The 26,321-nt window shown below is 39.8% G+C and overlaps 1 protein-coding gene across 1 annotated transcript in view; it reads right to left on the reverse strand.

Annotated features, from left to right (window-relative positions):
- Positions 1-26,321, reverse strand: part of sv2a (synaptic vesicle glycoprotein 2A) — a 65,516-nt gene that overhangs the window by 6,484 nt on the left and 32,711 nt on the right. The window contains exons 3-11 of the mRNA XM_023286224.3: positions 16,881-17,061; positions 15,020-15,171; positions 13,498-13,631; positions 11,890-11,979; positions 11,349-11,456; positions 10,148-10,236; positions 8,512-8,676; positions 6,197-6,330; positions 347-553 (exon numbers count right to left, since the gene is read on the reverse strand). Of these exons, the coding sequence (XP_023141992.1) occupies positions 347-553; positions 6,197-6,330; positions 8,512-8,676; positions 10,148-10,236; positions 11,349-11,456; positions 11,890-11,979; positions 13,498-13,631; positions 15,020-15,171; positions 16,881-17,061 (1,260 nt within the window). The remainder of the gene's footprint in view (positions 1-346; positions 554-6,196; positions 6,331-8,511; positions 8,677-10,147; positions 10,237-11,348; positions 11,457-11,889; positions 11,980-13,497; positions 13,632-15,019; positions 15,172-16,880; positions 17,062-26,321) is intronic.

Raw genomic sequence — 26,321 nt, forward strand, 5'->3', positions numbered from 1 at the left:
TAAGAATACTCACAATACTTGGACACCTTGAGCAAAGGCCAACAATTAGAGTAGACATCATATTGCTTCTGATGAAAGATGCAGCTGTTCGACAGAAATTAACTCTTTCCTTTGCCTAGTCAGTGTTGCATAGCCCCTCTGAATCTGTCATTTACCACTCTGCACTGCTCTACTGGCAGAAAATTGCGACAGGTGCCTTCAACAGCTACCTGGTGTTTTTAAAATGCTCCCCTTTTCTTGGCTGCCTCCATTTGGAATCTGAATATTCAAAACGAACTGCAAACCCAATTCTTATTCTTTTCCCCTGTATCCGCACATGGCGCTAAGTAATGAGATCGAGTGTTACCTAGCATCCTCAGCCGTCCAATTTTGTCCATGAGCAGCGCAGAGACGATGTTGCCTGGCAACACAGCCAAGGTGCCCAGGAAACTGACAAAGTAGACCATGTAGGCATTATTTTCATCACTTATGTCACTTAGTAGGCAGCCTTCTTTGTTGTGCAGGAAAGTGCTGTTGATGAGCTTACAGTTGATCAACCTGTATTTGAAAAGATCTGTGGGGAGACGAGGGCAGGAAGAGGAGACAGAAAGAGAAAAGGATCAGGAAGCTTTTTGGCGGGAGGCCGTGTTAGACACACTTCACCCCTAACAGCTCTAACAGGACATCAACACATGAACAACCTTTAATAAATTCTATACCACTCTAGTGACAACTTTAGTTACGGTTATAATGGGAAGTGTACCTTATATGTACACACACACACACACACACACACACACACGCGCACACACACACACACACACACACACACACACGCACACAAACAGCAGGAAGATACTTGCAGGAAGAGTCAAGTTTATTAATCAATAACAACTTATTGTAGAGATGCTCACTTCCTGTCAAAAAACTATTATTTCCACCAAGACATCATGACATAGAAAATTGTCCTTTTTTTAAAACCAGAGTAACTGTCAGCAGTTCTGTGCTGTTGCTTCATGGGCAAAGCTTCCCCCAAAGATGAATGCTTGTTCAAACAGTTTGTTAAAAAGTAAATGCATTGCTGAGAGAGAACAACAAAAGGTACACATGAATCATTGTTTCTTCTTTTCATTTGTTTTATTCAGAATTTTAGTGGAATTATTTTTCTTAAATTTCACATTTTTTAAATTTTATGTAATAATCATTTTTTAAAAAATATTGGTTGCAATGATATGTTAGAAATATGTAATCATTTTTCTTATTTTGTTCATTTTTACTGTCACTTTTTTTGGACATTTTTCAATCATTTTAATTTTTGAAGCATAATTTTTGGCAATTTTTAATAATTGATTTCTTACTATAATTACATATTTGCATTATTATTTTAAAATCAATTTTAATTAAAGTTTTTCTTAACTTAATAGTTTTTTGTCTTTTCTAATGGTCACATTTGTAAATCATTTTTAGGGTGCTAAAGGGTCCATTGTGAACCTATTGGAACCCTATTGGAATGCAAGGAATTGTAATTATTCAACAAGCATTAGTGCTCAAACATTGTCAAAATGTTCCACAAGGGTGTGGCCATGGTGGCCCCAGAAGTTTGATGTTTCGCTATGAAAGCACCAAATGAGTGGCGATAGCTGAGCTGAAAGGATGCGAGGACCTGATCAACGCTGCTTGCAGCTTTAATTCTTCGGGTTATTTCTTTTTTTTTTTTTTTTTTTTACGTTTTTAAATTTTTTGAATCAAATAACTAAAATTTGACTACAAGAATTGAAGACAAACTCTAAATTATACATTAAGAAACCTAGACAACCTGGTTCCAAGCTATAAGAATAGTGCGAACGTCCCTTTCCAACAGAAGAAGAATCTGATTCAACTCGTTCCAGAGAATCTGGAACCCAAACTGGAAATTTGGCCGTAAAAGAATCAGGATGAGTCGTTGTTGTGCTTCCAGAAAACGCTGATGGAATCGTAATAAGAGCAAGTAAAGCAAACATATACAGCCAAATACCATTGCAACAGAAAGGATAAACATATCGCTCAAAAGAAATAAATAATATATAATCATGCGAAAAACGTCCACAACAATTGAAAAACCATCTGCAATTGCTGTCATGGTTCTATCAAAAGAAGCTGCAATTCGTGCTCTGGCTCTTTGATATGCTGCTGCAATCCATGCTCTGATTGCTGAATAAGTTGCTGCAATTCGTGCTATGACTGTGGCAATAGCTGCTGCAACCGATCGAGCAAAGTTATAAGGAATTACAATCATTTGCCCGATTCCACAAACTGCTGCTCGGCCCACGGACACAATGGGTCCTATAGTGCTGGAATAAATGGCTGCAGTTACTTGCTGGACTGTGGATATAGGAATTTCTTCTGGCTGACTCTCAGAAGGGTTTGGTGTTGCTTCATCAGGTAATACGTCATATTGCAAGGTGTTCTCATTGGAGGTGCAACCATCAGTGAGAGCTACAGACAGCTGTTCACTGGAATCGTCACTCCAACCACGAGCTTGCTCAGAGTCATTGCTCCAACAGGCCAAGCCTTGTGCACAAGTTTGACGGAGTTTCCTAAGATTGCGGAAGTTGCTTGTGTTGGTTGCAGCAGTTGAACCCTCAGGATCTTCTCTTGCTCTGAGAGAGGCATCTGAGGAGCAGTGAGCAGGCTCAGCCACATTTTGGGTTCTGGTAAATGCAGCTGCAGTGTATCTGAACAGGCTGTGGGAAACTGCCCTGGCCCCATGAAACACAGCTACGAACATTTGGGAATCTGACCCAAGCACATTGGCTGCAGTAATCCACTGTGACTGAGACATGTTGGTCAATTGAAGGATTTCAGTACCTCTTCTGTTGTCCACGTGCTGTTGTCGAGTTTTACAAAATTCTGAGTGTCTTCAGAAAACTAAGCAAGAATATAGGATAGAAAATGACGGCATCAGTGACGTCACATTGTCTGCACAAAGACGCCTTTTGTGACGTCAGCGCCTGTGCCTCTCATGCATTTTTTAAAAACGACCTTGCCTCCCAACGTTCTGCGCCGTACGTTGTTGAGACATCCGGTGTGCGCGTGAGAGTATCTGAGAGGACGTCGCTTGGAAACAACAAGTGTACTGATCGTGCTGTGTTCAAACTGCAGCAGAGACAGCGGCTGTGTGTGAAGCTCGGAGGCCGCAGGTTAGATCAGGACCTCGGAGAGAAGCCCTCAGGCTGCCAGCCGCAGCCTGCATGAGGACACCGGCACAGGCTGGACGATTTGCGCTTTGTCTTTGTGCTGCGCTCACCGCTGCGTAAAATCCATAAAGGTGAGGTGGAATAAAAGAGATTCTACGATCAGGACAACAGAAAGCTTTCATGTGGTGATGACTCTTTTTAAACACACGGCTTCCATTTTCTTACTGTCGTTTACAACCTAAATATGTACTGAAGCGCAGCCTCCGTGGACAAACAGCTGCCTCGCAGTCGTAGTGGACGTGGGCATCCAGCCTCCTGTCACTTATAGAAATCATTTTCAGCATATTTTAAAGTTAATACAACAAAAACCTGACACTTAAATCGTATTCATTTGTCTCAGACGTTTTCGCATCTTTTGTTTTTGTGCCAAAAAGTGATCGTCTGACAGAAAAACCATTTGTATTCAGTTGCTTTTATCTGTGTCAAACTGTCATAAAGAAATAGTTACTCCGCCAAAGAACGGCGGAGTTATGTGACGATCGGTGTACGTTTGTCTGTGAATCTGTCTGTCCTGTGCAACATTACTCAAAAACAGACTAACAGATTTTGATGAAATTTTCAGGGAAGGTCAGAAATGACACAAGGGCCACCTCATTAGATTTTGGCAGTGATGCAGCTTATAATCTGCATCCACGGATTTGTTAAGGATTTTCCATTGCGAGATATAGCTGCCGGCACGGTGTCGCCGTAACCATGACAACAAGTCAACGCTGTGTCAGTTACCTGCATCAATTCACTCGACCTGATCCATATTTTGGTCACACAGTTCGGTATCTGTACATAACGTACGCATGCACAACATGCCTGTGCTCATGCAAAGCAATTTTTTATTTATTTAGTTAGTTTGTGGGTCGATATATATTAAATGGCCAGATTCTATGTTGCCTTGATTTCTGAATACACAAATTGAGGAATGAACAGTCTTGATGGAGTACTGCGCTCTAAGAGTGATTTTCTTGTTTCTATTGTAATCATCCTAATGTGTCTGTATTATTTCAACTGCTCTGCACATCAGATTATAAAAGTGAGTGAAGCTCCACTCTCAAAAGGAATTCAGGGAACCCTGATGCCATCACTTGTTAAATGTGTTGATTCAGAAAAATCTCTCACTTTGTGTTGACAATATATAATGTATTAAGCTTGGTCAGTGTCAAAACTCTGCAGTTTGCAATACATTCATAATTTATATAACAAACTATGAATGAGCATTCATAAAAACTGCATAAAACCTTTTAGTAAAACCTCTGGCTAAATTCATTACAGCGTAGCAAAATGTCACACCTGTAAGGCTCAAATGCTTTTTCCATGTGTTTTATTTCCATCATGCTGCAGTGTAACAATAAGCAGCACTGTAACAACTATCACTCAGCCTTATTCTCTGAACACTGAGCCCAAAGAGAGAATAAGTCTAAAGAGCAAACAAGTTTCTAATTCCCGTTCTAATGAGGAACTCCTGGCTTATACTGATAGCAGCACTGAGTGATTTCCCGACTTGTGCAAAGACTGCTAACAGCAAAAACAAAGGAAGAGCAGCGTCTGGCTACAACACCTATTGTGGTTGCATGTGTGGACACAGTTGCTGAACCTTTTTCTCCCTGCGTACTGTATGATACAGATCTTGTTAGTTTTTTTCTGTGTGAAATTGTGTGCAGTGGACAAAATCATTTGACAGTTTTACATGAGAGACGGTTTTAAACCTGAAATTTGCAGCTCTGAAATGCTGAATAGGCTGCACAGTGGCGTAGTGGTTAGCACTTTCGCCTTGCAGCTAGAAGATTCCTGGTTCGTGTCCCAGCCTTGCTGGGGTCTTTCTGCATGGAGTTTGCATGTTCCTCCTGTACATGTGTGGGTTTTCTCTGGGTACTCTGGCAACTTTCAGCCAGATTCCCTTCATCTTTGGTTAGCTTTATCCAGGTTGTAGACTAGGGTTGAACAAATTGTGGAAAATATCCAGTTGTGATTTTTTTTTTTTTTTTTTTTTTTACATTTTTCACAGATTGATTTGATCGCGATTACATTTTTTAAAGTTTTCGGCTCAATATTCACTGCATAAATAGGTGTGATGGAGCAATACTGCATAAGATATCAACACTGGGCAATAAAATCCAGCATTAATCTCATCATTTAATAGCCCACCTCATATATCTTAATTTCAATATTTGCAGTTTGCTAAAGGTGTTAATTCAAAGTGCAATTATGATTTGAAATTGACTGTACAATTTCAAACTGTCATAGTGTTGGTTAAAATCTGCCATTACGTGTAAATGAAAGTATTTTATTCTGCATGTTGGACCTGAGTTGTGGCATCCTCTGTGGATGGTGCTGGTTACAGTGTTGACTCAAATGGGGATTTATTTTTTCCCCCCGTTTTTTTTAGGTATTGATGCATCATAATACATTGTTAACAATATTTTCCAAATTGGTGCAATAAATGGTCCCTGAGCTATGGTTGCTTCATTAGAATGCATTGCAGACACGAAAGAGTGAAACTCTGCCTGTCGCACTACATGAAAAGAAGTTATTTATAAAGAAATCTTTAAAAACATGATCAATATCAAAGAGAGAATACAGAGAGAGAGGGAGAGAGAAAGACAAGATCACAATGCAATCACATTTCAACTTTCAGGATAGACTTTATTCACCTTTTCTTGGGATTTCTAACAAACAATCACCCATTTTTTATGAAATGTTTATCATTCATGACATCCTCGGCTTGTTGGGTTGCAGTTGGTCTCTTTTGCTGCACCACATTTCTCTTTCACAAAACACTTACTGTACCTTGCAAAGAGCACTCCATTTATTATCTAACATTAATATTATTTCTCATTTGTTCGATAAAAGCAAACCTTTCCAAGTTACAATCAAAAGTAACCCTGAGAAAACAGTTTAGAATTTGTTGCTGACCTAAATGTGATGTAAGACCATGGTTTCCCACCTTTTCATTTACCAGTATACAGTATTTATGCATGTGTGTTACCTACCTGTGTTATAGAACAAAGTGGCAATGAAGGTGCAGTTCTTGAAGAAGGTATTGGTGGAGGTGATGTCCTCAAAGTAACACTCCTCAAACAGCGAATCCTCAAACACCATCGACCTCATTTTCAGGTTCATAAACCTGCAAGCAATTACACAAGGGAAGGAAAGAGAGGATGAAGAGATGTAATGTGGGAGTGGGGACAAAAAGAGGATGCAGATAGACAAACAAAGCCTCTCTGCTTGACTGTCAGATATTCTATTACCATATTAGAGTGAATTTTAACATCTGAAATCACATGCAGAGTTCTGGCTGAAGAGGCAAGGCCAAAGGCAACATCAAAAACAGGCCTGTTAAACATGAACAAGTCTGCAGTGCTTTCATCCAATCAAAGCAACATTCAGAATAAATCATTTTGAAGCTTTGTTTAGATTTCCATCTGATTTGTTGTTGCCCTCCACAAACTACTTACTCTCTGTGAAAATATCTGTACACTACTGGCAAAAGTTTTAGAACACGTCAATTTTTCCAGTTTTTTATTAGAAATTATGCATGGTAATGTCTCATTGTACTCTGAAATGAAAGCACAGAACAGATAAACAAATGAAGTAAAAAAAAAAAAATTAAAAATCAATTTAGAAACCAAAAAGGAATTCCACAATGGAAATCAAAAATTCTTCGGAAAGTTCTTCCCAACTAAGTTGCAGAAGTTCCCATAAATGTGTGGTTCTTGTAGGTTGCTTTGCTTTCACTCTTCTGTCCAGTTCATCCCAAACCAATTCTATGGGGTTTAAGTCTGGAGACAGTGCTGGACATTCCATGTTTTCAAGCTTACCATCTTGTTCTTTTTACCTAAGGTAGTTCTGGAATAACTTGGACTTATGTTTTGGGTCATTGTCTTGCTGTAAAATGAACCCCTGACCAACTAGGAACATATCAGAGGGTACTGCATGGCACTGCAGAATGGTAGCCGTTTTGGTTCAGGGTTCCTCTCACTCTGTACAATCACCAACCCTGGATCCAGCTAAACAGCCCCAGACCATCACGCTTCCTCCTCCATGTTTGACAGTTGATGTCACACACTGAGGAACCATCCTTTCTCCTACTCGACGGCGTACCAAAATCCTGTGTGATGAACCAAAGATTTCAAATCTTGATTCATCACCCCATAATACCTTCTTCCAGTCTTCAGTAGTCCATTGGCAGTGTTTCATGGCCCAGGCAAGCCTCTTTTTCTTCTTCTGACATCTTAGCAATGACTTCTTTGCTGCAACTCTGTCAAGCCTGCAATTCCAAGTCTTCTCTTCACAGTTGAAACTGAGACTTCTTACTACGACCACTGTTAAGTTGTGCTTGAAGCTGTTGTCCTGTGAGCCGCCTATCACCAAGCTGTTGACTCTCAGAAACTTGTCCTCTGATTCTGTTGTGGCTTTGGGTCTTCCAGACCTCTTCCTGTCAGAGTTTCCCCCAGTTTCTGAGTGCCTTTTGATGATGAAGAAAACTGTACTCACTGACACCTTGACTTTCTTCGCAGTTTCTCTGTAGGAAAGACCTACATTTTTCAGTGTTATGATGGTGTGTTTCTCTTCTATTGTTAATTGCCTTTTCCTCGCCATTTTTATAGAAACACACTACTTTCTAGTACAATACTGTTCAAATAATGCTCTGGAGGGTATGGTGCCACGGTGTGTTCCAACACTACTTTTATACAGACAGAGGGGGTTGTAAGTAATCAAGAAAAGTTGGGACATATGAAGGATTTGGTAGTATCGACTTTCAAGGCTTGATCAACCTCCATTGCTGCAGAACAGCTTTAAGTTGATAATCCATTTCTTGTTCCCTGAAAAAAGGTCTTTTTATATAGATGTCTGTGTAGTTTCTCTCTCATTCATCCAGGCCATGGTTATCCAAAGTTGTTTAAATCAATCCAACTGGACTTTAAGAAGGTTCCTTGAAGACCACACCTCACCACACCTCACAGAGGTTATAAGCTGAGGCAACATCAACCACCACCAGAACTGAAGAAGCCTCTTGGATGAGAGGTGAAACGTCTTCAAGGAACCTTCTTAAAGTCCAGTTGTCTTTTTATATAATTCTGAAATGTACATCATTTTTCAGATTTGGGTAACCTCACCTTTTTTAACCTCTGGCATGTCACCACTTACCTTTGTACTATTTCAAGCTATTCATTGGACTTGAACTACTTGAATATCAGTTTTAAAAAATGGAAAAATTGGAGCATTCTAAAACTTTTGACTGGCAGTGTATCTATCAGTCAGGGGGAAAATGTAAATTACAAAATTGTTTTTGAAGTAAACTCACTTGTCATTGAAGTACTCTCCCTGACGATGGACCTGGTTCTCTAGGGTGAAGTTAAAGGTGATGTGCTTTACTTCCTCCTTGACGAAGACCTTGGTGCGCGAGGAGTACTCCTGCTTCTGCAGGTACTTGATCATGTCGGGGAACCACACTGTCAAACCATAGTAGCTGGAGGAAGAAATAAAGGAGGGTTTTGCTTTCACAAAAAGACAAAGCTACTGGTGACAGGCTTGCAGAGGAAACATGATGCCTCTTTTGAAAAGCCCCATGGGAAGCGTTAGTGTGAATTCATATTCTAGTGCAATGTGGCGTTGATCACCAAACTCCTTACTGGTTATATATAAAGCATGCTGGAACCTCAGGACTTCAAGGTTGCTGCACACTTTCAATAAATATGTCAGGAAAATCCAGTTAATGTAAATAAGTTTGCCTTCAATTTAGCAAAGTATTGCATCAAACTGTAATTGTTATAGGATACAAAGATAAGTTCCCACTGCTTGGCAACTCAGCACTGTACATGCACTCAAGTACTATAATATATTATACTATAGTGTTAAAATACTATACTTTATCTTGTGCTCTGCTGAAATCAGTCAGAATCAACTCATTCTGAATCCCAACCCTGAACCACTGGATATACAGTACATCTGTCTGTATTTCATCTGAAACGCTGCGTTCTGTTCCACCTACCTTACGTACATATAGCTGCATATTTATTGTCAATAAATGTATATTGCACTTAACTTAGGCTCACTTTAATTTTGCGCTAAAGCTGTGGCTGACTTTAAACATACTCTTTTACACTTATCTAAAGCTGCACATAGTAGTTTAATGCTGGTTTTCCTTTGGTAACCTGTTGCTCCTGTTAAAATGCATGTAGATTTTATTTTGTATACATTTTTTGAAAATCAACAAAAAAATCTACCAAATTAAATTTTTTTTGTTTGTCTTAACATATTTGGCCAATAGAGCTGATTTTAATTCAACTGAAATTAATGATCAAAAGGTTGTATTTGTTCTCCTACATTTATTTAACAGCTATTGTTAGGAATTATGTAATTATGCAATATATATTATGTACATATTGTTATATAATATATACAGTACTGACAGGTGAGGTTGTTGTAGACAGACTGGTATTCAATTGCACACTAAGATTATAAAGAGTCATTAACATTAGCGTCATCTAAAATGATAAACCAACACCTACAGAGGCAATTTCAGAAACAGAATTATTTAGAATGTATGTCTACTGTTAAGATACTTTGATGCCATTATGTTTGTATTTTACTTGTAATAGTACAATTTTTAAAAAATGTATTATTAAGTAAAGGATCTTCAAACATCTTTTACAGTGTTTTTTCTGGTTTTGTATTTTCGTTTCCTGATTTATTGTCAACTACAAAAAGAAACACTTTGCGAGATCAATACTGTTACATCTTTAAAAGCTTTCCATGCTAATTAACAAGACGGAACACTGAGCATCCTCTGCATTTAGACCACCGACAGCTACCTGACTGCTTTGTGATCTACAGCAGCCAGCTCTTTTTGAAGTTGTTGCAAATAAATTGACTTCACTGAGTGATCTGGTAGCTAGAAAAATGCAGCATCAGTGCACCGTTACTCAACCTGAACTTACCTGAAGGACATAGAGAACCACACGGCCATCATCATGTAGGTGGTGCGGCGATACTGAGGGGAGAAGACAGTCTGGAAATTACTCCACACCTGAAGAAAAAACGCAGACACAGGAGATACACAAAATAATATATAGAGAAGATAAAGAGTAAACAAACACCAGACATCTCTGAATACAAGCTTCTGTAATAAGTAAACACCATGTCCCAGAATCCCTTTCCAGGTGGAGAGTCAATAAACACATGCTGATGCCAAACACACACCATCCACTGAGACAAGAATTCTCACTGAAATAAAACTCCTCTTTCTTGATTGCTGCTATGTACTACATTTCATTTAAAATTTATCATAATAATACAAGGGCTCCCATCAATAAAATATCAATTTGCGACTGCTTAATGATATGTTGTGAGTACATTTTATAGGTGTTAGCTTGGAGACTCTGTTATACACACTCCTGTTTTATAGAAATAGTTCAACATTCTGCGGAATATGCTCATTGTCACACATGCAGGGTGAGATAAGCAGATCGATATCACTCTTCTGAAGCTGCACCCAGGAGACTGTTATCTCAGCTTAGTATAAAGACTCAAAGGAGATGTGCCTGGCTTTCTTCAGTGTTCAAAAACACACTCACTAAGTCTAAATAATTAACATGTTTGTTAAATATGTCAACAAAAAGAAATATAAAAATGACCAGTTGTTGCTGAGCTTTTAACATGCAACAAACAGTCTGGTTATTTTCCAAGTGAGACACAAGGCTCTTCTCCTTTCACCATTTTGAGTCACCTCGTCTCCTCCTCCAGGGACTAAGACACATGGAGAGGAGGAAAGGAAAGTTGTCGAGGATGTATAAACTTTTGTTATATACTATTGCTTTTGGTATATCATGTTTCTTGTTCATCTCGCTTGATTTCACATTTTTAAAAAGTTTTATTAAAACTGAAATCAATATTATTTGGCTTTCATTCGACAAAACTGATATTAGGCGCAATAGTAAGGATGGCTTTATTAAGGTTTTGTTACCCATGATCCATTGTAGGTCATTTAAAGTTTCAGATCTGCTGACACTGTGTCACCAGTCCAATACATTTTCCTAGATAATACACACTTCAAGTTTCTCTTGACCATCTAAACAGAAAGCATTACCACGTAAGAACACAGTAAAGTTAAAAAAAAAACAACAACAACAAGAGACGAACCTGATGGAAAAGTGAAGTGAGCTTTATCCTCCATTTCTCATGCCAGGCAGCATTGTCGCCCATGTTCACCAGCTCATCCAACTGCTTCACCGTTTTGATGGTGGTCACCTTGGAGGCAAAGTACAATCACTGAATACTTACATATTCACTGATATTTAAATTATGAAAATGTGGTGTCTCACGTGCAGGAACTCTTCATGCATATTATCATGCCTCGTGCCTTTATTTAAACACAGCCGGTAACTTTTATTAATTTTACTTATTAATGCAGTAAGAAGAGGTTATGAGATATCTTTATGTCACCATATTTCACTGAAGTATTACTGAGAACTTTGTAGCTCGGGGCTTTAAGAGATTACAGGCGTTTAGAGCACATCTGTTTTAACTCATTAATATGCAAAATTATGCAGCACAGAGCTCTAAACCTGCTGCACTGAGTAAACCCACAAACAGAACACACATACATTATGACGATGTTATTTTCTGCACACATACAGCAATGTTGCACTATAAAAGCTTAATATTCTGGAGCGTAACTTACAGAGAAGACCCTCTCTGGATAACCCTTAGCTCTCATGTTGGTGTCGTGGACCTGCTTCAGAATCATCCACGCCTCGTCATGTTTCCCATTCTGGAGGAGGAAAGCAAAACAACTAATTTACATGTGAGTGAGCGTTCATGTTGTGGCAGTGGCAGTGATGCTGGAGCAGCTGTAAACCTGAAGGTTGTTTACAGACTGTGTTTAGTGTCAGTGCAGACTCCAGTATGATTCTAGTCACGGATTAGTCATAAAACTCAGGCGTGTTTTGATTCAATCATCTCATCAGTGTGTGAGATGTTATGAAATGATTAAGTAACAAATGTGACAAGTAACAAATGTCTGTTGGAGAAATGATTTCCTCGAGTGGTAAATGCAACTGCTTCGGTAAAACGTTACCATTTGTTCCTTCTTTTAAAAAGTTAAAATCAATATGAAAACATTGACAGAGTTTAGTCCTATTTTTTTATAAATATCCCATCCACTCAACTTGAATCCCTCTTTATGCTTTTTTGTTTTCTCCTTCTTTGCAGGCAACTTCAGAGAAGCCTTGGAACCTAGATGAAGCAACCATCTATTCACTGACATTTTGTTTTTAATCTTTGTTACTTTTTAATAGTGTGTCATCTTGACTAGGCCCCTTAAAAGAGATGTTAATCTCAAAGGATTTCCTGGTAAAAAAAAAAATAGGATAAAATTTATTTCTTCTAAGTATTAAAATGTAGTTGTGTTTCTGTCCGGATGTATGTGAATATGTGATTGTTCCCAGTAAATTTTCTTGTCCTTGACACATTTGTTAGAACATCTCGACAACTGTATCTATTTTAAACTTGTCAAAGTTTAACAAGCTGCTCTTCAGATTTGTTCCGTGACTTTTCTGATGATTTTTCTAGAGCTCTGTAAAAAGCTGCATCTTTATTCACTTGAATAGTGCAATGATGCAATGATGTCCTCTGATGCTAGCTGGATTCAAAGTGTGTGTGTAGTGTGTGTGTGTGTGTGTGCGTGCGTGCGTGTGTGCGTGCGTGTGTGTGTTTTAACATTAACTGAACTGATAATGATTTTCCAAAACTAGTTGTTTTGTGTGAAAACACCAGTTATATATGGTTCATTTATTGGAAACAGCTTTCAAACAAAACATCTCTGTACTGAAGCATAAACGTTTTCAGGACCCCTTACAAAAATGTATTTATGTCATACTACCTGGGGAGTGACTCCATATTAGTGAGTTTAACATAATAGTTTCAGTTAAATGGTAAAATAATATGTGCATTAGTAACATGGATGTGAACGGTTTCTTTTTATACAGAATCTTGCTTTTACTATGCCATGTTTTCTGTGTCCATATTCAAAATATGCTGCATAGGAATCAAAAACTTCAGCAGTACTTGATGTACGAACAGGACCTTGATATTCAGCCCGCTCCAAGATGTTTATATGTACATATTTATTTAGTCATTCAAAATATTCTGTAAGTAAGAAGCGTTTTGCTTGCTACACAGGATCTCACACTTTAAATGCACTAACGCCTGCTGTTTTCGAGACTAGTTAAGCATGTGTGGAGCCAAAATGTACTTAAGGTCTGAGTGTGGTGTGGGCTGACAGGCCGACCTCCAGGAAGAAGCGGGGGCTCTCAGGCATGGTGGTGAGGGCAGAGATGGCCGCCACAGAGGGAAAGGCACACACCAGCACAAAGACACGCCAGCTGTGAAACTGGTAGGCCGAGCCCATCTGGAAGCTCCAGCCTGTATGAGAACACAGAGGAGACAGCAAATGCAAAGAGAATGAGCATGAGAGGCTTCCTATAGTGATACTGTAAAGCTCTGGTTGCATGCATGTTAGTACTCTGTTGAGTTGGATTGCTCTCCTTGTTCCACTGCAGCTTATTTGACATTTTGAGCAACTTCTGTGTTTCACTTTAGGTAAAGAGAGAAATCACTGATGAAATTAGTCCTGCCGATACCTGACCCCAGAAATCCCTGAACCCTGGTTTGAAAGCCCATAAACGTTCATATTCATGCCAAATTGTGATTGATAATAAATTTTATTTTGTTCCTCTCTGTGATGATCTCTTTAGATTGAAGGCTTTCTTGCTATCACTCTGGTCTTCAGTTCCCTCCACAGATTCTAACGGGATTCAGATCTGGACTCCAAAATGTTGATTCTGTCCTCTGTTCTAACCCTTTCTGTTCTACATCATTGTCTCATTGGAAGGTCGACTGCTGCCCAAGGCAAAATTTTTCTGCAGGGCCCCTGATGGTTTCTGAAAGGATCTGTACGTCATCTGCTTTTCTGATGATGCGATTAACCTCAGCAAGGCTGCTTGAACAATTTCCACAAAGCATCACATTCCCACCACCATGCTTGACTGTGAAGATGATGTCCTTAGAGTTGAATATGTCTTCGTTCTTTGTGCCCAGACAACTCAATTTTCATCCCATTTGATCACAGAACTGAAAACAAGCAGTTTTCTTCTGAGCTTTTTCTGTGTGTCTGTCTTGGAGAAGCAGAGCGTTGTTCAGTGTCTGATTGAAATGTTGCTACCACTGTTCATTTTTGTGGTGATCCTTGAATACTTCTACCCTTCTGGCCAGTGCAGCAGTTATGTTTGGCTTCCTATCACGCACTTTGAGATTTTAGACCATGTGTACTTTTTGATGATACTTTGCACCAAGGTAACGGCACTTAAAGACACTTGAATATGTCGTTATAGCCTTTTCCCGTCTTGTGAACAGTCAGAATGTGCAGCTCTCTCTTGGTGACGAATCCTAATGAGCTCAATGAGCTCTTTGCTTTTAGCCAAGACTTGCAAGTGATTCGAGAAATACTGCATCAGCTGCTCTCAGCTGATTGTATATTAAAACTCTTCAGACCTTGGTAGATATTACCAGGTCCATTTAGAATGGCACAGAAGCTGCATTTTCTCTAAAATTTGCAACATTTTCAAGGGTATACATAATTTTGGAATAATAAACAGTTAAAATTCCTCACCACGTCTTACAATCTTTTGTCATTCACTATGAATCTAAATTTCGAATGGCTATACAAATTCTGGTGCTTAACAGACACACATATTGTCTTGATTAATGATAATGATGGCTGAAGCTGTCTCACGGCTCTAACTTTTTCTCACCGTAGTGTGGGATGATGGCCCAGGCCATGGCGGAGGCGTAGATCCCACCAATCATCCAGAACATGCAGAGCCAGCTCAGATGCTCTCCTCGCTTCTCCTGGGCCAGGAACTCCGAGTAATAGGAAAACACAATGGGGATGGAGCCGCCGATGCTGTGGTGTTAAAGTATGAAAACAGGAAGGAAAATTTATCATGAGCAGGAGGAGGAATCCACATTGGAGCAGCAGCAAATGGTGGGTAAGATAAGGAAGAGACGGAGGTATGAAAGTTGACAATGGGAATTTAAAAGCACCCATAATGAACAGAACCTGCACACTCACAATATGCACATTGTTTTCATGATTTTCTGTCATAATTTGCCCTGAAAAGCACTCAAGTGTACATTCTGAAGATACATCCATAGTGTGTGTGTGTGTGTGTGTGTGTGTGTGTGTGTGTTCATAAATAAGTAACATGGTTTGAATTCAAATTCAGTCCTATTCTGTGTTTCAACCCTTTAATCATGTGGTGTTACAGTAGGACACATCAATTCAAATGCTTGTAGTTAGTGTTGCTGGGTTGTATTTTGTTGGATCGTGCTTCTTGTATGGTTGTTTGTACAGAAAGTGTTTGCTGTTGCTGCATCACTGCACGGGGCTTTTGCTGCTTACAGTTCCTTGATATGTCTTCTGCTGTCTCTTATGGCATCTTGTTGTCTCTGTTTGTAGATTTTGTCACTTTAATGGTCAACATCTTGCCACAAGACTGTAGCTGAGAATTAGAGAGCTAGCTATATACTATCACATTCACCAAAATATTGATTAATGCGCACTGTCCTTATAATTGAATAATTGTTTCATGATGGCAGGCTAGAAAAATAAATTTCATTTGAGTTTGTGTTTCATCCTACCCTCAAATACATTTAGCTTCGAACATCAAATTTTTAATTCACCATTTGTTATTTTTTTGCATCAGTTTATGGTGAAAATGTCTTTATTTATGTAAAACACAAAATTCATGCAAGAAGCAACAATTGAAAATCTAATTTCACAATAAATTCAGTGACTGTCTGAGATCATAATACATATTTTGATGGTGCTGAATAGAAGAGGCCTGCTCCTGTCTGAGGGATTGTGTGGTCTATAAGTAACATTACAGAGGTTTTTCAAAAATAGTCTTCTGCTTCTTTAATGTTTTAATTAGGGGACACAACCGCACATGTTTTAAACATTTACTTAACATATTTCCTGGATCCCTCCAAAATGTACAACTGGAAATACAGTGCTTGAAATTAAAAGGAACGCTGTGTTCAGGGCACGCTTTGTTTTGGGGAAATGTTTTTTCTCATCCTTTTGCATCACTGTAAAATCCTCGACAACACGGTGTCATATAGAAATATTTCTAACACAGCTAAAACTAGACAACCTAATGTTCATCCACTGTATCTAAAGCCTGGGGAAGGTCATGTTCTGATGTCAGACTACTACAGGGCTGCCATTTTACTGACATTTTGCCACCAGTATTCAGCACAAGCAGAAATCAGCTGAAATAGCCGTAACAGGTGCATTTCAGATGAGGAGTATTCTACAAGCTAGTCGAGCAGTTGCAACTATATGTACGCGCAACTTCAATCAATAACTGTTCATTTTGGCTCACTGTATGGAAGATGTTGACTTGAGTGTATGAAATTACTCCTCTAAGTGCCACCAGACAAAGGGGAAGGTTAACTTCTCTTAACGGCAATACAGCTGCAGCATGTTCATGTGCCCCGTGACATGCATCATTGCTCTGCCTGCCACATTAACTGATGCACCACAGCGGTCATGACTGTCTAATTTCCAGCTCTGGCTGCTGTGCCTGTGTGACTCATCCGTCTGCTTACCCCACACCGGAAGCCAGGCGGCAGAAGAGGAATGAGCTGTAGCCCTGGACGAAGGACGAGAAGAAGGCAAACACGCTGTTGATGGAGAGGGAGATGAGGAGGGTCTGCCGCCGGCCAATTCGGTCAGCCAGGCCGCCCCACACAAAGGCCCCGACCATCATCCCCAGGTACACGATCAGACCTGGAGGGAGGAGGAGGGAGGAATCAGTGGATAACAAAGAGCAGAACAATGTCAGGGGAATGTGATGGGAAGAGATAATGAGAAGGAGAATAGAGACAGACGGTTTGATAATGAGTTATTATTCATCAGTAAACTCTACTTCCAGCCTTCTCTTCCACCCTCATTAGACTTCCAGTGCCCAGTAAATTAGCTGCTTTGACAGCCTGATTGGAATACTGAAGCATTTTCCATGAAGCGTGAAACAGAGTAAAAGAAGCAGGGTGCGGCCAAGATTTTCACTTTAAAAATCATCCTTTTAGTGAAGAGATCAGGAATAAATTAAATCACAATACCAGAGATAATCTGGATATTACAAAGAAAAAAACTAGTCAAGTTCAAAATGAAAAACTGGAATCAATCATTGCCACTGACTGTGTCTGAACTTCTGCTTTAAAGCCAGAGCGCAAGAATTTTACACACAATGCTGATCAGCTGAAGCTGTTCAGCTCCAGATAAATCTCTTCATAGATCTGGTTTCTATTGTGACGTTCCCACAATGATGCACCAGAAGCGATGCTTGGTAACCACCAATTGGCAAGAGCTGAAGAGATGGAGACAGAGTAGGATACTGCAGCTACAAATATGGTCTAGACTATAAGGAAAAACCTGGAAAGCTGCCAAGAAAAGTTTCTGACACTACAGATGAAAAAGAAACTCTGGTGATAAGGTTATAATGTAAAAATGAAACAGCGAATAAGTGTGTCTGTTTATGTAACAGAAGGTCTGCAAGTTTAAACACAAAGTTTCTGGAAAATATAACTATTTGCTTTCTTGGTGAAAGTTAGATTAGAAGGTTAATACTCACTACTAATCCACTTGTATCTGTGGACCAGGTTATGGTCTATTAGAGCTGGAGTATAGAGCTAGATTCAGGAGGTGTTAAACTTATATAAGAATACAAATGATATACAACTGACTTTATATGGAATTTTTTAAGCTTTAACTGTATATTTAGTCTATAGAAAAAGTGACTAAATCTTCCAGTATATGAAACAGTTTTTTGCACAAGCATACAACTGGAAGAAAAGATAACTCCTAACATCCTCCAATTTCTGCATTATGTTTTTTGCACTGACAACATACAAACAGTATAGCTTGAATGTTAGGAAAAAAAACAGCCTTTCTTCTGCTCTGCGTCACTTGGGAGCCGGCAGGCTGATAGCAGAAACAAACACCACCTTTTTAAACCCGGTCTTGTGATTTCAGGTGCTAACATGACTCACTTTTCTGCACTTATTCATGGCTGCCTCCCTCTGATTGGCTGTCAAGCTCCGTTTCTCGACTCTCTCTGCGGCACTGATGATGCTCCCACACATACACCAGTTGCTCGTTTGCAATTGGTGCTGTATTGACATCCTGTCAGCAGTTTTCGTGCTTCCTGAGACTCCAGCGACACAAGTTATTGGTGTGAACACTCTGAATAAATAAGGAGAAAAAGGGGCTTGTGCACAGAGGCCGGCTGTTAGAGCAGCATTTGGAGCTCATGATCATTTTTCTCTATGTAAAAGCCTAATAATGTTACATTTATGGTATGTTTAAGTCTATCACTAAAGCTCTGTTAAATACACAGAGTGGAAGAGCAACACACTTCACTATTTTATATTTGATTAAACTGAGTCAATGTAGTTGATTTTAAATCAGTTTTTGCCAGTATGACAATAGTATGTCATTACTGCATTAAACACCTGGCTAATCAATTTTGAATGATTCTGGCAAAAAGATTTGTGATATGTAGCTAGTTAGAATGTGAAAGATTTCCTTTCCCTCACATGCATGAGTGTCGTTTTACACTGACAAATGTAAACTACTCTTGTTGGTCTATCTGCTTCTGCTGCAGAAGAGGCAGTACTGACTGTAAGATGAACCAGAGTTCTGTTGAATCAGGGGTCACAAGCACTGCGTGCATTGTTTATGATCGGACCAATCGGTATTCAACCTATGCACACTTTCATCACTTGATCGGTGAGGCACTGTTGGCTTGTTGTAGGTCTGCATGCAAATACGTCTCCATGGCGTCTGCATTGATTCAATTCCTATAATCCTTCACTTCTTGCCATCAACACAGTGGTAACGGTAAATGATGGACAGATCTTGGAGGACCCTGGAGAAACAAAACCAGAGTCTCTTCCAGTTTGAGCTGCAGGCGGTGGCTTGACATCCTCAGCCTCCACACTGGGAGTGCAATGTTTGACCTCGCTCAGACTACACATGACGAAAGCACAATGGGACCACGAGCAGTAAAGACAATGAGTCTGTGCTTATTTGACAGAAATCTACACATTTTCTTGCTATTTTTGACCATTTCATTAAAAAAAGTATTATCCCTAAGAAAATGAAACAAAATTGTCTAAAAATATTTAATATTTTTAAATGCTCTATTGTTGTTGGGTTTTTTTTTTATCATTTTGGGCCTGGCTATAATCTCATTGCATGCATTCATCTATGCAGGAATCTGGAAAGATAAGAAAAGGTGGATGCGTTCAGTATAGCAGTAGTAGGAGAAGCCATGTGTGACAGAGAGGGCTGCCCTGGACACAGCTTCATCATTTTCACTTTATTTTGCTATAACAATGAGCTTACAGTACACTGAGCCTCGCAGCAATAATGAGGGCACAAACTGTATTCCACACAGTGGGAATCACAGCACAGTGTATAATATTGTCTTTCTGCAACTGGCGAATACAAACGAAGCTGAGGTCTGGCTTTATATTGATAAGTGGTGTGAAAGAGCCAGACAGATAAGGCATCGTGGGGTCAATTAAGCGGGAAAACAGAAGAAGCAGCCCACATAGGCTTTAAATGGATCTGTTGGATCAGCTACGATGATCCATCACACAGTCGAACAAGCTAACCGCTGAGATAATGAAGCTGAATGTTAGGGATCGCTAGGCTTACAATACTGAGGTAGAAAAAGTCGAGGTTAGCACTGAGGATGGAGGTTCTTGACTTCAATAATGTGAGGAGGGATGCCCTTTCCTTTTGGATGAAAGACCTTTGAAGGCATTGATTAAAGTCTGTGTGTGACTCACACCCTCCGTTTTTGTATTTTGGGAGTAAACATTGCAGAGCTGAATTGGGGAAGAAGGTGACTTTAACTTTCTTGTTTGATTGATTACAAGGGGTCCTCTGTGCACATGTTGCTGTGCTTCCATGAACACAGGCTTTACATGTGTGTGTTTCCAACTGAGGCAGGGCAGAGACACAGCTGTAAACTGCTTCTCCTGACAACACAGATGGCAACATGGAGCCAGCAGTGATGACTGGGCTCAGTAGCCGCAATGCAGCAGCATCAAGGTAGACAAACAGACAGACAGAAAGACGAGCACAGCGATCGGGGCGAGTCTTACAGTAAGCATCTCTTCATAAAGCTCCGGCTGGGAGTCCGCCTGCTGAGCTGACCTGTCACCCCCTCAGCACTCACTGCATCATTATCTCTCCCGCTGTCATCACAGTCAGCCGCCTGGCGTTTGTCTGTCTGTGTGGCTGGAATGCATTAGCAGCTGCCTTTGCCTCCAGGGTAATTTATATTGTAAATTATCTTGTTGATTTGAGAGATGAAATAATTGATTGATCTAACAGCGTGACAGACAGTCAAATCTTGCTGTCATCAATATTTAAAAGTATAGAAGTTTGTGATGCAGCAGGTTTGTCACTATATTACATCAGATCAATAAAACCTTTAAAAAAATCCCCAAAGGTAAATGCAAATTTTTACTAAAAATGTTCTTTTCACAGATTTCTTATACATACATATAACGCAATATTCGTATATTTAAAATGGAAGAATGTGTGCTGTCTTTCAGGTCATTGTTTTGATTTAATAGCCAAAAACATTTCACTATCACTGCTCTAATAGGCCTGATTCTGGCCACAGCAAGGAGCAGTTTTGAGCTACCAGTTGATCCTTTGCTTAAATAAAAGTATCAATACACCAATGTAAAAATACTCAATTACATGTAAAAGGACCTGCATGAAAAATTCTACTATATTGAGTAAAGCTGTGCAGCAGCAAAATGGAGTAAAAGTAATAACGTAAAAGTGCAAGTTTGGTCACTCTGACTGATGTATTATTTGTATTATTATACAGGACGTCATCAGAGTTAATAGTGAAGCATCAGTGTCTCAAAAATCCGAGGGCTCCAAATATGATTAATGTAAGACAAAGAAGAAATATAAAACTTTATGAATCTATCTTCAGTTTCTATCTAATATTGATTTGTGTTGCAAATCGCATCGTTTGAGCAAAAATCATTGTTTGGTGGAGCTGTAAACAACTCACAGACATTGAAACGTGAGCCGCAAAAAGCCAAAAATGTTGGAAACCTCTGGTTCAATCTTTAACTAAGTGTGGTATTTTAAAAGTTTGCTATAGTATCCACTGTGTTAAATCTTCATCTTAAAAAAGCTGCCACATAAATGTGATGGAGTAGAAAAGTGCAATATTTTTCAATAAAAGGAAAATGCTCAACTGTACTTATGCCCAGTGCTTCAGTTAAGGTACTTCCCACAAATCTTCGCTACACTACATGTCCAGGAACATGCAGCAGAACATGGAGGACCATTTAGCAGTTAATGACCTAAATATTTCACTCAAAAACATGATTGAATGAATGACAAGGCTGCTCCATATGTGCTGCTTGTTTACAGGAGCAACTACTTGCCAAATGATGTTATCAAATTAAAAGGTGATCAGTTGTCAGTGTTGTGATTTAAGACTCAAAAGTTTTATTTTTCTGTCACGTGTTTATTTAGTCGGAGCAGTGAATAGCATAGCAGCTGTTCCACAAGGATGCGCGATGACGAGAAATAACATTTCTTAAAAGTAGAAAAAGTCAGAAATTAGTAAAAAAAAAAAAAAACGTGAAATTTAAGTGCAGTGTGCATGACTCACAGTTGTGTGTGTGTGCGTATGTTTACACATAAGAGCATGTGTGTGTTTAGATACACAGTAAATGTTATATAGATATTTATATGGTGCTACTGTGCTGTAGCTTAGAGACGAGATTTGGATTTTGGTCCAAACATGTCTGAACTATCTTGAAATCTGTGCTGATTTCCACCTAGCTCCAACTACCTCCAGGAAGGCACAATCTATATCAGTTATTGAAGGTTTGCCAGTGGAAACTGCACCTTGCAGGTCCAGAATGATGCAACGAAAAAAGCATTACCAAGACTTTTTTTAAATTCAGCAGCAATGCCACCTGGTGGGAAGCTGGTGAGGGATTCTTGTAATCGTGGTTCTGATTACACCCTCTTGAGATCGAATGGCATCACCACCTACAGGGACTGCAGCAGAACGTGCACGGCAACACTGATGCCTCATGGGACATGCTTTTAAGGTGCATTTGACAAGAAGTACATGATTGTACGATGGTAGGCATAGAAAAATTGACCCTTTTTTTTTAGAACAATTTACTGATATTTTATATATTTACCGTTTTGTTAAATAACAGAGAGTAACTATCAAAATCATAGCAAAAAACGTTTTGAATTTCGATGCTAAAGTCTGCATTATTACAAATATTATTTTTTTCTTTCAATGTGTGACTAAAATTACACGGTTTTACTGTTTTAAAATTCATTATGGATATTTCCATTATTTCCCTTTGTAAAAATGTGTCAGTTATTTTTTACATTTTGTGAACGTTACATTAATCCACGATATTAACACATTTTTTTGCCACTTTTGCTGCCAGATTCTCACTACAGTATCTCCGTTTTTAGTGTAATAAAAACAGCAACAAGGAGAGTCCAAGGCCATAACATCTTGCCTAAGACGATTCTGCTCCTATCAGCTTTTGCAATTTAAAACATCCAGCCATGGAGAGCTGCCAACCATTTCATCATGTCTTATAGTTTCACAGAAGGTTAAATAATTTTCCTACTAGTAGTGAGTTTTTTTATGTGTTTTTATGCCTCTCTGGGTTTGATTCATGCAATATACATTCAGACACACTTACAATGACTTCTACAGCTAGCAGTAAGTTGTAGGAGATGTTCAAAGGGACAAATCACTACTGTTTTAAATTGTTTAATAATTCATATCTGGAAGCAAAATAGGAGCTATACAGAAAGCGAGAGATGAGCAGGATGAGGTGTGAATGGATGAGGAAGAGGAGAAGCAGTCGTTTCCAGACAGCTGAGCACATCGTCACCACGGAGCGGAAGTAGGGGGAGGACGAGATGGAGAGCATGGAAGAGAGAGAATAAAAAAAGAAAGAGAGGAAGGGGAGGGGGTGGCGATGGCCAGTCAGCGCTGTCACAGAGCTCCCAAAGGCTCCGGGGTAGTGTGTATGTGTGTGTGGCTGAACATGGAAAAAAAAGAAGTGTGAGCCACTGCAGGGCTGTGTGTCTGTGTGAGAGAGAGGGGGCAGGGCAGGGGGCCACTATTAATAGCTGGTTTTCCTCTTTCTGCCAGAGCGAACAGGGCTTTCTGAATGAGCCGGGGGTAAAAACTCTTCAGCACCGCAGGAGGATGCAGTTTCTCATCGCTTGGTTTTGCCAGTCAGCCATCATCACTGCTGACAATGTTAGCTTATAAATGCTTTATAGCAAAGACTTAGTCCGTGACAGTAAAGCTGTGGTGCTGGTTTTCGCTTCATCGACACCAAAACCACAGAAGATGACTTAAACACCTTTAAACCCCCCCTCGAACTGTTTTTGCTGCTTCTAGTGTTGTACAAAAGGTCAGCCACTTTTCTGGCATTTTAAAGCATCTGCTATGAGGGTGCAGATCATGTAGGAATGCACTCTACTAACCGTCTGTATTACTGTGGGTTTGCTATATAAAAGTAGCAGCAAATCCCCTAAAAGGTAGGCCTGTAGTGTCCATGAAAATGTCTAACAATGTATTAATATCAACACAAAAAGTCTTTCTACCCTCATGTCCTGAATCCTGTGCTCTCTACCCAGCCTCCACCTCTTTCCTAAACGAGGAAAGGTATTTTTTAATCATATTTAATAATTTTTAATAGTGAAAATGTGTCTGACAATGTTCTGTTGTGTGCTCCAGGTTAAAAGGGCAACACCGTCCTGAGCATCAGGTCCAGACATTGTCCAGTAGTACCTCGGTCACCTGGCCGATTAGTTGATCAGTTCACTCTCATACAGTGATATTGTCATTGGTTAAACAATCTCTGTCTTTTGTATATTACAGTTCAACAACTAACATGGATCATCTAAAAACAGCGGCTAATTTGTTGCATTATATTCCTCAATAGATTTTGTGCTGAAATCACAGTATCATAGTTAAAACAAATGAATATCTGCAGGTTCTCTCAATCTGTTCTTATAATTTTAGTAAAAGATAATCAGATTAAAATGATCGGATATGCTACAAATATTCACTTTTTATTTCAATTTACAATTCATTTAGGCAACAAGGCTAGCAGTAGGTCACAGGTTCACTCAGTGCAATATGCTCCAACTTTTTTCCCTCCTGCAAATAATTAATTGATTTTAAAGTAGGTATTTACATAGTAGACATAGTAGACTACAATCCTACTAAAAGCTAAAATAAGTGGCAAAGAAAATGAGCAACTCATGTTTCCTGAAAGGGGGGCTGGAGTTTATCCCAGCTGACTTAGGGCGAAGGCAGGGGACACCCTGGACAGGTCACCAGTCTATCACAGGACTACGCAGAGACAAACAACCGCACTCACATTCACATTCAGGGACAATTTAGAATCACCAATTAAGCTCAGCATATTTTTGGACTGTGGGAAGAAGCCGGAGTACCCATAGAAAACCCACGCATGCACAGAAAGAACATGCAAATTCCATGTAGAAAGATCTCAGGTCCAGGCCGGGATGCAAACCGGGGATCTTCTAGCTGCAAGGCGACAGTGCTAACCACTGAACCACTGTGCAGTCCAATTTAAAATGATCCATCCATTATCTACACACCGCTTAATCCTCATTAGGGTCACAGGGAGGCTGGAGTCTATCCCAGCTGACTTAGGGTGAAGGTAGGGGACACCCTGGACAGGCTGCCAGTCCAGGGCTACATATACAGACAAACAATCACTCTCACATTCATACCTACGGACAATTTAGAGTTACCTATTAACCTCAGCATGTTTTTGGGCTGTGGGAAGAAGCCGGAGAACCTGGAGAAAACCCACGCATGTACAGGGAGAACATGCAAACTCCATGCGGAAAGATTCCAAGAAGGCCAGGACACGAACCGAGGATCTTCTAGCTGTAAGGCGAATGTGTTAACCACCAATCCACTGTGAAGCCCCCAATTTAAAATGATGTGTATCATTGCTAATTATATCCAGCAGACTACAGCATCCAACCTAATTTGCCTTCACTGTTCTCTGTCAGGTTTCTCAGAGGAACTGAAAATGAATCAGACAGAACCAGGTAGTCCTAACATCCTCTCTTCATCCCCTCTGTCCGCCCTCGTCCTTGATTTCAGCTACTGATTCCATGTTCATTAAAATGCCACGGAGACATTATAAAGCACAAAGGTTCCCTTTAGCCTCAGGAACACTGTGCAGTGCCTCTCAAAATTCAGATTAATAGATAATGAGATGGAGGCAATGCACATTTACAAGGCCGCAGCAGAAACCTCCTCCTCAAGACTATATTTACCAGAAGTATAGCTGGAGATGCACTGAACTCTCAGCAGCAGTGGAAAAGCTCCTTGACAATAAAAGTACTCGTGCTTATCCGGCACATTTCCAGAAATTTCCTTCCAGTTTGGCAAAGCCTGCGGAAAGTAACACAAATCAATTTCTCCTTCCCATTATGACAAACCAACTACTGCAGCTGCAACCTCTGCAGCTCCACAACAAGGACGCCTCAATGACGAACGCTGTGTGCTTCTCGGCTGTGTGTCAAAGCGTCTCATCGAGCTCATCGGGCGACAGCGCTGCACCAGGCGCTCGTTTCAAAGCGCCACTCCGGCTTTTCTGCTTTTAATTCACTTATTTACTGGAAACATATCAAAAGCACGGGATCCAAAATCATGTAAAGAAAATAAGAAACTGACTCTTTGGGGGCAGCAGTGATTTGTCTGTTTAGTTTAGTAGTTACTTAATATTCTGCAGGCTCATACATGTGCAGACTCTCATTGTCTCCCACTATGCTGCAAATGTACACAATGTGTGGTTGCACTCCAGTGCATCAGGCTAAAGTAGCTGCTTCAACTGCGCTGAGAGGGAGTGTGAGGGTGGGGGCTGAGGCAGAGGACACAAGGAATCATGGGATGCAGA

The sequence above is a fragment of the Amphiprion ocellaris genome, chromosome 9, assembly GCF_022539595.1.
Source record: "Amphiprion ocellaris isolate individual 3 ecotype Okinawa chromosome 9, ASM2253959v1, whole genome shotgun sequence".
Classification (NCBI taxonomy): Eukaryota; Metazoa; Chordata; class Actinopteri; family Pomacentridae; genus Amphiprion; species Amphiprion ocellaris.